The following is a 14,577-nucleotide window of genomic DNA, read 5'->3' as shown; positions in this document are numbered from 1 at the left end:
GAAGAAAATATCATTATGCAAAACTGTTGTAGCAACTTTAACTTTAAACTTTATAAAATTTATGGATATAAAATTATAGGATTTTTTTTCTTCTAGATATGAAGCAAGAAGTTGCTTAACGTATTGCAATTATATTAATCATTGAATCTCTTGTCTCCTGAACTAACTTTCTATTCGAATATATTTGTTTTTTTATAAAAGCGTAAATTTTCTACATCGGTTGATATTTTTATCCCGCGATATTTAGTCTCGTCTATGAATCAATGAATATTTAGGTGATAGCTTTTAAAATGGATGATCGATCGGCGGATGTTCCATCGATCTTTCACGCGTCGTCGCTATCGACGACTTCGAGGCCTCTCACCGATCCGTCGCGTCCACGATTTCGACTTCCTCGATCTCGATGGCTCGGCTAACATTCCCGAAGGCTTCCCCTCCCGCGAGTCACGTCCCGACGACTCGTGTGCCGCATCCGCGGTTTCTCGGATATTAATGCTGCAGGGTCGCGCGAAACGAAGCTCGTCGTGTCGAGCCTGGGCTTGACTTTCGCTCGCCGAAACCCCGTTTCTCGTTCCTCTCCTCTCTCGCGCCGCATCTCTTCCTCTTCTCGCGGCGACATCGCCGTTTTCCCTCTCGTTCGCGCCGCCGTGGAACTTCCTCCCGCAACAGTCGCGACGATTGACTCGACTGCGTCGTTACCGGTACGTTTCTTATCTCCTGGTTTCGCCAGGGCTTATCGCGCTGCACGTTAACGGGAGAGGGCCATTTGAGCCGCTCTGGATACCTCGCATTAAAAAGTTAAAACAACTTTAATAAGCTTTTACTTTTCTTTTTTTTCAAATTTATGATACTGTGAATACGATCGCCTGAAGCCATCGTTTCCATTTTTTTCTCGCTGTCTAATTTCAAAATCGTATCGCAGGGCAGCGATCGTAATAACTTTTTCCTTAGAATGGAATAACGTGAAAAATTTCTTCAGTAATTTTAATGGTAAAAATTTTTGCTTTTCACGCTTTTCACATTTTTGTTCTACAAAAAAAGTTACATAGTTTCTAAATATGAATCGGAAAAATCTTACTGGTTTGCAGTTCTATACTCATAATTGTGATCATGCATTGAAGTATATTAGAGCTCAAAGTCCACTTATGATCGACAAAAGCGGTGACAGAACAGTGGATGACATTAGTGAAAAGAAAGTTTTGAAATTTGAGGCCTTTTGAGATTGTATATTGCACAATTATTTGATAAATTGGTGCACAAGCTTTGTCGTCTTCGTCAAATAAATTTGAATTTAAAATCGAAATAAAAAAATTTGTTACACACTTCATCAGACTCCATTTCTCATCTAGATTTTCCAAATTTCTTTTCAACGATTTTCCAATTTAATTTAATATAAAAGTTTACTTAAAAAAGTGACAAATAAACTCTTGCACCAGCAACACAGTACTTTTCTTTTACAATTCTTTGAAAGAAAGGAAATTGTTAATTCTTCCGATATACTTTGGGAAGAAAGTCGCGGCGGGGGCTTGTTCCAGTCTTTCTCGCGAAATCTACCAGCCACCCGATAAAAATGTTATATCACGTCTCCCGTAATCGTTACCGGGTTACACACTTTTGCCGTGACTCCCCTCCCGCGAGCATACGCATCGAACTATCGGGCAATTAAGTGCACCGCGAGAACCTGATTAGCCGCTTGTCCGTCGCAATTACTGTTACAACTGCCGCGTGACTATCACCCGACTGACCACGACGATTCTGCCGCGCGTAGGTTACAGTTCAAACTTTCACAACTTTTTACATCTGCGAGAATTTCGCCGGTGCCTTTTGTGTAAAATTCACGCGCGCGCGCGCGCGCCGAAAAGCGAAAGTCGGTCTCGCGTGTGCGACATGTTACCTTGAATTAAAAAAAAAAAGGAAAGAAAAAAGGGAGTAGGAAAGCATGGAAATATGTTTTGCGCCAAGTTCAAGTACAGGACATCAGTTTGCGCGGGTGTCGTTTTCGAAAATTACTGGGATTTGGAGGAATTAAGACGTGCATGCGAACGCGTGCCGGGGATGCAAAGTACTGCGCGTCCATCTCATTACGGGAGATAATGCGCGGTTGGCATTGTATAATTTAAGAAAATTGAAGAATCGAAAATTGAAGGTTCGCTTGAATTTCGTGCACAATTGCCGGCCAGGGGATACTCGGATGCAAAAGCGGTCGCGTCCGTCGTAACGATTTAGAAAGCGTAATCGTCCACGCGGGACGCCGATGTTTACGAGATTAATGGGCAGCGCGTCACGGGGAGTCACGATACCACCAACGATTTTATATAATCCGCCGTTACGAACGAAATATATTCGAAATATACTCCTTATTTGAATATTCTAATTTCTAACGCGTGGGAGATAATTATGTAGCGTCCGGGACCGAGGGAAGCGTCTCGGTGGCATCGGGGGATTTCGCGTGTTCCCGTGTAAGGCGAAAGGTTGAGGTTTCCCAGTGAAAGGTGAAAGGGATAAAAATGAACCGTTACGCTCGCACGTCGAGCTTAGACAAATAATTGCTCCCCTCTCGCGTTATTGGCACATGAATCATTCGCGAACGAGAGCGGTTACAATTACGGCCGGCCACGCGACTCTTTGCGGGAACCGCAGCTTCGTCGTGTGTTTCTCGCAACTTCGCGCGCTTGAAACGATGAGCGACGGCACGTCACCGTCGCGTTTACACAGGGAACACAGTCGTGTAAACTGTCCCGCGTAGCGCTGTTGGCACTTGTCACGTCAACGTACTGACGCGAATGCGTTTGCATCGGACAAATATTTGTACGTGAAACTGTTGGATAATCCTTTTCCATTTCTCTCTCTTTTTCTTCCGCGATTCCGGTGGCACACCGCGACGAGAGTTTCCCGGTAGAGATGTGCGATTTAAAAAGTTATGCATCGCAATTTATGCACGGCGTAGAAAGAACTGCATGAAAAATTGCATTATACAAAATGTTAAATAACTATAATGATTGATACAACACTTGAAATTATCAAGTTAAATTAGAGAAAGTAAATATTCATGAACTATTTATGAATATACGTTTATTCTTAATATAAAAAAAAAGTGCATCGTTTCTTTCATATCTCACCGCAAATAGAAACTTATATACGTCCATAATATTATAATTTTAAGGTTGCATATTTTCGTTAGTTTTGTAAAAAATATTTAACGAATCAATATTTGATTATGAGCTCGATTTTGAGCTTCATTTAAATTGCAGCTTTTATAGAAAAGTACTATTAGACTCGCGATAGAATTATTGCAATTGTAATAGTGCAATATTGGATTCGAGTAATTTTTCAATAAAAAAATTTTCCAGTAATTATTTTCGCCAATCCAATGAATGTCTTTTCCCATAAGAGAGGCGCGATTTTAAATCCCATGCGATTTCGCGATTAGCAATCCAATTTTATCTATCGAGTTGCGATTTAGGAAGAACAATTGAGATGCGGTATTAGCGATAAATCGCACATCTCCGTTTCTCGGCCGGACGCTTTTCCTCTGACAATTAGCGCCGCCAGCAAAATCGGCTATGTCTTCCGCTTCGGATTACCCCCTCCGTCCCCCGATGTAATTCCATGCACCGAGGCTTTACGTAATCGACGGCTCGCTTCCGACACTACGACAGTGCGATCCCGGTTTATTGCCTCAATGCTGCATTGCCTCCGAACGCGCTGCATTCCTGAGACTTATATCTTGCAGTTTATGAAAAATTTATTAAATGAACGCAAATGCACGAGGAAAACACCCTTATGTAAGAACAGCCTTCTAATAGCCACGGCGTGTAGCTTCGCGTAAGAGTCTCGACGCATTAATTGTATTTAAATTAATCGCGCGCGCATACGATGACGGACGTGTCAGCGCAATCTTATCCGTTCGATTCTTATCGTTTTCAATTTTTCCATCCGCCGCGGATTAAACGCAGCAGATACTCCGATCTTTCCCTCTTTGTTTTGTTAGTGAACGACTAATCTACAATGTGCTCCTTGCTTCCTGTTACATTCTAGCTTGCTTTCTTATCTGTTGTCTTTTTGTCCTTTTGCACAACGTTTTGTCGAAGTTGGATAGATAAAAGTTAACGAACTTCGAAAAAGACGAGAAACGCGATAAAATAGTGCGCGACGATGAGGTAAAAAGGCAATAAGCAAGAAGCAGAGAAAGAGAGAAAACGAGTGTACATCGTAGATTAGACTGTGCTTTAAACTCCGCAAAAACGATTTTCACAGCGATATTCATTTTTGCCGACGTGCTTCCGAAGACGAGAATAATGCTCTCCTTCGCTAGGATAATTACGGAACGGGGATCCTTCTGTGGCAAGACTCGTTTATTAGAGTGGAGCACTCGTTAGCGGCCGTTCGAGCGGCCGGCTCTTTATACCCGCCGCGATTACGCAAAATTACCGACGGGAAACGGAGCAAATCCGCGCGCGTTTAACTGGACTCTGTTGCACAAGCGAGGATGCTCTTTCTCCCTCCGCGCAACGGTAATCCCGATTACGGGAATTACAATGTCCGGCGTACGCGTCGCGTTACAAAAGCGGACGCGCGACGTCGTTCTCCACGCGCGCGAACGTTGCTGTCGACCTTTTCGGTGGACGTGCGCGGAGAAACGAAGATCCTTAGATTTGCAACAAAGCAGCGTTGTGCTTGAATGACAATTAAATCCGAGAACACGGTCCGCATTGTTGAGATTTATCTTGCGAGTTTGCATTTATGAGAAATAATAAAAGAATGTAAAAATTACGAGGAAAACAACCTTTATGTAAGAACAATCTTCTGACAGTCACATCTTCGCGTGCGCGAATCTCGAGATCGTCTGCGATAAATAATTTTTTATACTAATCTTTTTTGCGGTACGTGGAGCTTATAAACAGAATGTTCTAGATTTTAAGCTGCGATCAAATTGCGTCGGTGTGTTCCACACTGGAAAAAAAAATTTATTTTTAAATAAACATATTTATTTTAACATTATTTTTTTCATTGTTAAAAATTGGCAGCAGAATTTAACGAAAAGTAATGGAAGCAAATTTCAAGTAGGTACATTAAAAACCATTTAATATACATTTGATGTAAATTTAATGTTGTCAAAAATAATTGCTCTAAAAGTGCACTAATTTTATGCCCAAAATTTTCCCTTATTGATACGTTAAATTTAATGCACATTAAATTTAATGTGTAACTCAAAAATACATTAAATTTCATGACATTTTTAACAGTATTGCTTAAAAAAATATTTTATTAAATTTAGGAAATATTTTATATACTTTTGATAAAAATATTTTTTTGATGAAACAAAGCAGAATTTTTGGCTATTATAACAGGACTGAAAATTTTATAATTAGATTGTTTGGTAGACTTTACTATTATTCGGTACTTCTCACAAGATTTCTTATTTGTTCATTTTGGAACAGACATGCCGGTTGAATCTACCAGATTTCCTATTAAAAGTAACAAAACTTTTTTCAACAGGTACATTTAAAGTATTGAATCTCAGGCATCTTTTCTCATCTTGACATATAACGAGGATTTTCTATTATAGATGTATCAAAAAGGATTTACAAGTATAGATAGTAGTTGTTAAAAAAACTTTCCGGTTCTGTTCGATGAGACCTAGTCATTAATCATGTAATTCAGCGTGAATAAGAGAAATGGCGACATAACTTTATCGCCAACGTTTTGCTTCGTGGCACATGCCGCAACTAATAAATATTCAGCGAAATTTCTCGGATTCCAGCAGACCCACTCGGCGCCGACGTGTCCCATTCGTTATTCATTTCTAAAACGGTCTTCTAAAATTATGTCGAAACTTATCACTCGAACATAAATTCGACATTGAAAGTAGACTTCCTATAAATTGAAAATTGAGATAAACTGGAAATTAAAACACCCAGTGCTCAAATGTTGATGAATTCCTATGTTGTATTAGAGAGTCTGGTATTAGAAATCGCGATTTTCGGCAAATTAAAAACTAATGTATGTACGATTGAGAAAAATTGTGTCATCCGACATTTCCTCGGAGAAGAAGAGAGTAGAGAGAGAAAGAGAGAGTTCTTTCAACGTATAAATCTCGTTATAATGACGTTTCAAATTAAAATCGTGACGAAAAAAAGGTGGTTCTTGGTTAGTCTTAGTTTCTAACAGTAATGCCGAAGAAAGCGTACGATCGACCTCTGGCATAAGAAGAAGCGATGTGTGGGAATCTTTTCACTGTAACGCAGAAGGTATCTATCTAAGGTAGCTATCTAACGTAACACGCTTTAGGTACGATAAATCGCGTTGTACAACGTGCGCCACGTTCGTTTGCAAGCCAGACACGACGTGTGAACGATTGCACAGCACTCGTATAAGCGTGGCCCGGCGATACTATAGTCAGGCTAGTCCTAAAAGAGCACCGTGAATATCTTCCTACGTGGGTAATTATCACCGCGGTATGTGAAAAGCGGTGAAACGCTTCCGGTTCGTTCGTATCGTCAGCCGTCTCGTCGCAATAATAAGCGCAAACCTTCTTTTTCTTCTGCAACCTGTACTTTGGATGTACTCTTCGTTATAAAATATATCGTAAACGCAAAAGGTGCGGCAAAATTTTATTTTGCATTTATCAAGATACGTCTTGAATTGAAATACGGAAAATTCTAGCCGCTTATTTCTTGGAATAAATGTTGCGTATTCTTATCCTGTTCTTATCATTTTTTTAGATCGATAATTATTTGTTCTTGGTTGTTAAACTACATGTGATAAATGTTTCTAGCAATCATTTGCGGATTCTTGAAGTCTAATAAGATCTAAATTACCTTTGCATAACTATTAAGAAATTCGAAATTTCATGCTAAAATATACTTTTTTCAAGTTTGTTTATATTTTTATTAAATGTTAAAAATTATTGGTCCCAAAATCGATCTGGACAAGAACAAATAATGGTAAATTTTAAAAAATTTATAAAATTGTAAAATTACTATTTTAAAATAATAGTAATTTTTAAAAATCGTTTTTTCAAAGTTTTTGATAAAGATTTTTGAGATCCATCTTATACTTTTATATACAGAATAATTAAAGTGATCATATTATGATAAACAATTATGTAATTCTAGAAAATGATGATGATTTTCGTGTAACCTGGAAAAATTAATTTTTTTTTTAATTAATTTTATTTTTTCTCTTCTAGTTTTGTTTAAAATGTTTTTCTCGAAAATGCTTTTTCCTTAAGATAATCCATTGCACCACTTAAAATAAAACGTCAGTTGAACATTACGAGATTTTCCTCTACGTCGTATTTAATGACACGAAATCGAATCAAATGGCCGGTGATTTTCGTTACGTCAATTTGAAGATTCAAGACGCGCGTTTACTTAACGATTGAGCAATTGCTTGATAGCGTAATAATGTCGTCGGCTGTGGTCCGCATTTCTAAACTAATCCCGTAGGGAATTGCGTCTAGTCTCGTGAAAATTCTCCGCCGAAACTTTCGATGTAACGCGAGTCACCCAAATTAAACGCGTTACTTTTCATCTATCGAAACATTAATAATAACGTCAAGCGAGATATCTTAGAACCTATCATGTCTTAGAGTGGATTTTAATAATCCATTTATTTTCCGAATTAAATTTTCAGCGAAAAATACACTCAACTAGGTGTTGGCGATCTAAAACTCTAAAATGACACTTAAATTGAGTGTTAATTCTCAAGTTGGAGTTTTATTTGGGAATTAACGCTCAATTTGAGTATCGTTTCGAACCGTCAACGTCTAGTTGAGTGTATTTTTTCGTAAGAGAATGGTTTTATTAAATGCTCATCTCGCACTCGCCAAGCGAGGGTCTTTCCTTTCCGTTCGATCTAAATTATTTTGAATTGCCGACGAGTAATTTCGAGCCGAGTAATTACGATATCAGCTGCTTCCACCTTGCGCTTTATATCGAGTCTCACTTTCCTCGAGGAACAAGACGAGCGACCTTTGGAGAGGTCGTCGAGACCACGCTCGAGTTTCACCGGCATCGCTCATCGCACCAACGTCGATTCCCTCGGCGCGGTGTGGGACTATCAACTTGTTGCTTCCTTTTTCCCGCATTGCGGTTGAATTAATAATCGCTCTGAGCGACGTTGTGCACGCGGACGCGGGTATATTGATACGGTTCGTATTGTTTCGCGGGCATCACTGGCTCCGCGGACTGCCGTTACACAGCTGATGCATAACTTAACGGCAACGCGAGCTTCGGTTTACCATTAAGGGGAAGCCGGAGTAAAAGCAGCCTTACGTCTGACAAGAGAGGAAGAGCTCACCCTGGGGGGTCTAGGTTCTCCGCGAATAAACATTCGCATCATACACACACACACACACACACACACACACACACACACACACACACACACACACACACACAGATCCACATGTGCGCGTGCATCTGTAGAGATAACTGCCAAGATATGCAAGCGCCGAATAATTAATTATAAACCCGAGCCGCCGATGGCAGCAGATAGAAACACTAGACGGCTGGGTGAGGCTTAATTTTCACTTAAATATCTTCAAACACAGGAAGGACAGATCCTTTCTACTGTCAAGCCGAAGAAGTCCCAATGAAATTTAATTTTCTTATGCTTATTATATGCTGCCGTTGAATATAATCAAAGTAAATTTAGCGGAAATTATTATATTTTTAAAATATTATTTTATTTCTACAAGTATATTATTTTGCACAGATTTCTAATAAGAAATTTGTATTTCGAATACGAGCGTTGTATGCAAACCCAGATGATGCATCTTCCTCTGTCCGCAGTGTCGAAATCCGGCCACGACTGTACTGGCCCGAACCAATTCGTATTATTGACAGGTAATCGTTAAATCGGAACACCACGAAATAGTGAGAAATGGCAGGGATTGTAATTGTTAGTAATTATTAATAAACGGTTGGTATCGAAAGAAGGTCGGGGATAATGGCGGTGGCAGTTATGTAGCGAAGTTACGACGCGTCTTAAATAATGGAGAGAAAGAGAGAGAGAGAAGAAGAAGAAAGAAGAGAAACGAGGAGAGTCTAGTTTTACTTCCTATGTAATTTCATTCCTCGATAAATAGGCGATAGTGTTTTTTTTTCCGCCGCTAATCGCGCCTTTTCACAGAGGCATCGAAACACACCAATGAGAAACTCGAATCGTTACAGTATGCGCGCGCGTTTACGTGTATATCCATCTTCGCGCAATTGCGCAATCATAAGTCGCTGAGAAAGTCGCGACGTGCTTTTCGCGCTCCATTCCTTTACTTAGCGCGTCGCGTCCGTATTTTCGCCGACACGTTACACGATTAATTGCAACTGCGGCAATGATAGCGTGAAGATTCCCGCGTTTAATGCGCGCGAACCGCAATTTTCTCGTCGACGCGCGAGTCTTCCTCGATCGCGTAGACCCAGCAATTTTTTTTTTTTTTTTTTTTTTTTTTTACGAGCCGAACGACGATCGTCAATAGTCTCAATGACGTTCTGATAAGAGCCAATTGCTTGCTTTTATCGAAAGGAGATATTTTAATTTGTTAAATCGAGCGAGGAAGTTAAAAATATCGTAAAAACAGACTTTTTTAAATATTGGAGCAAAATTATTTTATGTTAAATAATATTTCTGATAATTTATATGAATATTATCTGACGAAAAAGTAATATTATTTACTTCAATATTTCAAATTAACACGAATATTAACTTTTAAATGTAATAATTACAAAGTTTATGAATATTTTATGCATAATAGTTTTAATTTTATTATCTACACTGGAAAAAGAGTCTTGTTGCATCATCTAGAAATCGGGTAGATTCAACCAAGGCGCCTGTTCAAAAATGAACGAATCAGAAATCTTATAGAAATTGCCAAATTATAGTAAAATTTATTAAACGTTCTGAATATGATAACTAGAGTCATTTTATAATAACCAGAAATTCTGCTTAGTTTCACCAGAAAGTTTTCGTTAACATAATCAGATAATTTTTGATCCGATGAAAAATTGATCCGATTCGCCTCGGTCTATCCCACAAGTTTTTCTAAAGTTACAGTTTACGGACAATACAATTATTGTTTCACAGAAAAGGTTAATAAAAGAATAGTCGACAGTCGTTAGTGATAAGTCAATCGGTAATTGGCCTCCGACTTAACGTTCGGCCGACGAGCGATTCGAGCGTACGTTTCGCGATGCTTCAGCTCGCACGAAGCCGGTCGCCCGTAACGAGCGAATAATGACCTGGGTCGCTCTCACGCGTCTGCCTCTCAGCTGTTCACTTCCGCTAGTGAAAGGTGCATGCACTGCGGCCGGGAGCTATGATAAAATGCACTTACGTGCATCCTCGCGGCGCGCGTCGCTCAAGCCGAATGCGCTCCGTTAGCGATTGGCAGCGATAGGAAGACCGTCCCGATTTGAATTCTAGTATAAATAGCGCAGGCCCATCGCGTATCCGTAAGATCACAGCGTGTTGCTCAATAGCTCGTGGCTAGGTGTATTCTCGAGGAAGAAGAGCTTTCGAGAAATCGTCGAGAAAATATAATCTCACACGCGTCTGTTTCATCGAAATTCTACGGGGCCTGTCAGATTATACAGGCATCGACATCGAATCTTTCACTCCTCAAATGCGCCGTTATGCAATTCGCACACAACGCATACACGCGTAGTCATGTGCGCTCACCATCTAGCGCTTCGTATGCATCATACGTGCAAATCTAGGCAGAGGATGATTCAACTGATTTTTAAGAGAGAAAGAGAGAAACACACATACACGGGGGAGGGGGTTCATGAACGCTTAGGAAAGTTTGTTCTCCATTCGTTCAGATCGTAATCGCAATTTTCCCCTTGATTCGTAATATACCTCGAAATACGAAATATTTCATCAGGACAGAGTGCTCTTCCTAGAATTAATAATTGTAGGAAGAGCACTCTCTTCCTAGAATTCTAGAAAATTAGCTGTTCTTTTATTATAGAGAGTTTACGATAAAATTTTCTTCTTTTCTTCCTTGTTAAAATTATTTGTCTTTCACTGTTTTACGAAACGAAATTTTACGACGCCGTTATCGAGCCGTCTGAAAATATCCCTGGTAGCACAGGAATTTATTTCACACAAATCAGAATAAATTAGGCTGTATATAACATGTTTTATAGGAAGTCGAGAAATCGAAATCTGTTACTGACCTTGGTATCAATTTCAAAAGAGGACGCCAATTAGAGAAACACGCGACACTCATTACGCAAAGGTGAGAATCGTTCATCGATCTGTATAATTCGTGGCCTTGGAAATTGAAACCGCTTCTTTGAAATTTGAATCTCAAAGCAGCAGTATTTTCGCAATATCTTGATTGTATTCGTGGAATTTGCCTGCGGACAGAGTCGCTTGTTTAATTAATTGCTTGAATTTTGCCGTTTAATGTATGTCGATGTTATCAGAATTACTTTTACGTGTGTGGTGTGTTAGCGCGTGTTTTTGTCATTCTATCTCTGTCTTTCGTCTAGTGAATGATAAAGCTAGACTAATAAAAACACGCGCTAAATTCTTTAGAAACTCATTCTGAATTCGGTCTTGATTTTTGTGCTTAATTATCTTTAGAATAAACTTATGTAAACAAAGTGGCACTTGAATCAAAGAAAGCATTACTTTCAATTATTTCCAATTTATTTTTTAATAATTTATTATAATTAAAATTTTTTTAATTTGAAATAATTTATAATCGGGAAGTGTATCACACATTCCAAATTTTATTATTTTAGAAGTATTTGAAAAAATTGAGAGGCTAAAACTACTTGTTTGTAACAATTTACGAAAGAGTAAATTAACATTCAATAAATAATAAAATTCTCTTATTTATTTTATTTTTTTATATTATAATATTGCAGTAATTTTGTAATTATTATCTTAATATTTATTTCATAATATATCTACTTTAATATAACATTAATTATATATAATACTAATTTATATCATACACATAATATTGCTCTACATTTTAAAAGAGATACATACAAATTTATATATAATGTACAATAATAAAATTTATATATTTTTTTTGATTTGTTATAATAATGTATAAAAATTTAGTATTTTTAATTTATTTAATTAATTATAAAAAGTCAAAGTTTATCAAAAGACATTCGAATTCATACATATTTAGGTTAATTTATATTGTTCAGATATATCTATATTATTTCTTATATCTATATTATTCAGATATAAATTACGTTTTTTTTTATGGCACAAAATTACTGGTTTATATTGCAGCATTGCTTTTTTCCTTTAAAAAATTTTTAAGCTTATTTTACTTTACTTTAACACAGAGACATTTACTTGGATAATGCATATCCAGTTTATTTCTGCATTTCATGGATACGATATTCTGAGACGATCTTTTTAAATGTCACACACGCAACGTGAGTGTAAAAAGATGAAATCGGGAAGACATCAATGAAATCCCATCACGTACCTATGGTATTTGCGATTCTAACAGTTGGAATTTCTAAACCATTTCGCGCAGTGTCATCTGCCAAGCCGTGCAACACGTACTAAGTTTAAGACGTAAAGTCGTAAAGTCTTGCGTCATAAGTGGCGCCGATCCAATCGGTTTAGATCCATATTTATAAAGCGTAACGGAGTATTTTGTTTGTGCAACGTATAGCGTTTGTCAGCGTATTACGATGCGCGCAGTTATAGCAAGATTCTTTCATGGAAAAATGCAATCTGTTGGAATGCAATCTCACGGAACCGATTACGTAAGTTTAACTTGGCAAAATTTAATTCGCGAAAGATTACAAGAGAGGCGCAGAAGCCGCGAAATTAAAAGCAAAATCGAATCTCGTGTAGATCGTAGCCGGTAAAAGCAGCACCCAATCATTACAGGATCGGGTCGATTTAGATTTCGGCCTCTTCGATCTCGTTCTCTGCCTCTTCGATCTCGATCTCGGCCTCTTCGATCTTGGTCGCCATTCTTCTTTTTCGCGTGCAGTGTGCGAGATTCGGCAACGGCTTGTTCTTGCACTTCTTCGTCCATCCGTCCCACGCCTTGAATCCTTGTTGATCGAAAATCTTCTTCGCGCACATGATGTCATCCTGTATATCGTCGTTCAGAAAGTCCTCGCAGCGTTTATTGCAGGTGCCACCCGTACGTCCCCTGGTGCACCATTTGGAACTGTTTATTTGGAAGATACCATAAGAATAGCTGGAGGCAGTCTTTGGACCAGTTACCAGCGCCGTGTTCATCCCACTTTCGCTTTGCATCAGGCAGACCCAGTTGCTGATTAAGGTCTTGCTGATTTTAGCTCGCTCCAGCTCCTTCACAGCATCGCATTGCTCGAGTATCTTCCCCTCTACCGGCGCACGGACGGTTACGACCGTCAGGACAAACAGGATCACCCACGATCCCCTCATTCTTCGTGAATGTATATTCGCCGAGGCTATCCGCCTGGCAAGTCGTATAAAAGGTCGATCGCTTTCTAGATCTCTTGAATAACTAATTGAACGATTGTTCGAGCAGATAACTTGCGAGAAGAAGTAATCCGACAGATGTTCTTGAAGAATTTAGTTGTTTGATAATTCAGTTAAGGCTCAATACTTTGTGCGATCTTGTAGGAAGAATTTTAGACTTGATAGAAAGACGGTAACAGATCTTCTTCACTGTCTGACATCTAATTCAGCACTTCAACAACTTTAATGCCTGTTTGTCGTATCGCTTCCGCTAAAGAATTATAATCACAAACAGCTCCCGGTTACATTAGATACTTTTAATTAAAATATAACCGGCTCTTCGTTCGAAATCGAGGCAAATGAATGACCTCGCGTTTTTCTTCCGTGGCGTAACGTGGTTCACGGTGTTGACAACAATCGCACTGAGGATTCATGCGGAACTCTGTCTTATAAATGCGCCGTCTGCCGCTAATGCCGCGAACGATCGCAGATGACCTTGAGCTTGAGCGATATACGCTATTATCTCCCAACGCAACGTAATAAAACGCAAAGCGATAAGACGGTCTTTTCGCTTTCCGTTGTAGTGCGTTGCATTCGTCGCTCTCGCTTCTTCTCTGCTTGTTAATGCATTGCAGATCTTCCACGGCTTCCACGAGTGGAGAATTTCATACTCGATAAGAATGATATTCTCGAAGAGGTCGTTAACATTTTCTAAGACAATAGATAATAGAATATTGAGATAATAGAATCGAAGATGTATTCCGGTGCCATCGACCTCTTTGAAAAAAACTCATTTATCTCCACATGGCGTGTAATTCTCAAGATCCTTAAATCATAGAGACAAATCATGAATGAAGATAACTTATAAAATCGATTGTACAAGTACATATAATATGTACACAGTCATAATATTGATAATAAGTTGTAATATTGATAAAATTGTACAAATAAAATTGAAGATTAAAATTATAAAAAATTTGAAGTAGATTACCCAGCAAGAAATAACAAATATCGTATGTCTGATAGATTAATATCTCATTAACGTCATTTGTTAAATTCTCCCTGGATATTACAAATTATTATTATTTTTTTTTTGTTAGAACAATTAGATTTCTCAGAAAAGGAGAAAAAAGAATT

The 14,577-nt window shown here is 38.5% G+C and overlaps 1 protein-coding gene across 1 annotated transcript; it reads right to left on the bottom strand.

Annotated features, from left to right (window-relative positions):
• Nucleotides 1–11,721: 11,721 nt before the first annotated feature.
• LOC105199375 (lysozyme) lies at nt 11,722–14,185 on the bottom strand. Its single transcript, XM_011166461.3, has one exon. The coding sequence runs from the start codon at nt 13,402–13,404 to the stop codon at nt 12,889–12,891; it is 516 nt and encodes a 171-aa protein (XP_011164763.2). The 5' UTR covers nt 13,405–14,185; the 3' UTR covers nt 11,722–12,888.
• Nucleotides 14,186–14,577: the final 392 nt, after the last annotated feature.

The sequence above is a fragment of the Solenopsis invicta genome, chromosome 11 (assembly GCF_016802725.1).
Source record: "Solenopsis invicta isolate M01_SB chromosome 11, UNIL_Sinv_3.0, whole genome shotgun sequence".
NCBI classification, from domain to species: Eukaryota; Metazoa; Arthropoda; class Insecta; order Hymenoptera; family Formicidae; genus Solenopsis; species Solenopsis invicta.
This window is presented reverse-complemented; position numbering and strand designations above follow the sequence as displayed.

Coding starts and splice junctions, on each gene's coding strand:
- LOC105199375 (XM_011166461.3), bottom strand. CDS start 13,404: ATGAGGGGATCGTGGGTGATCCTGTTTGTCCTGACGGTCGTAACCGTC.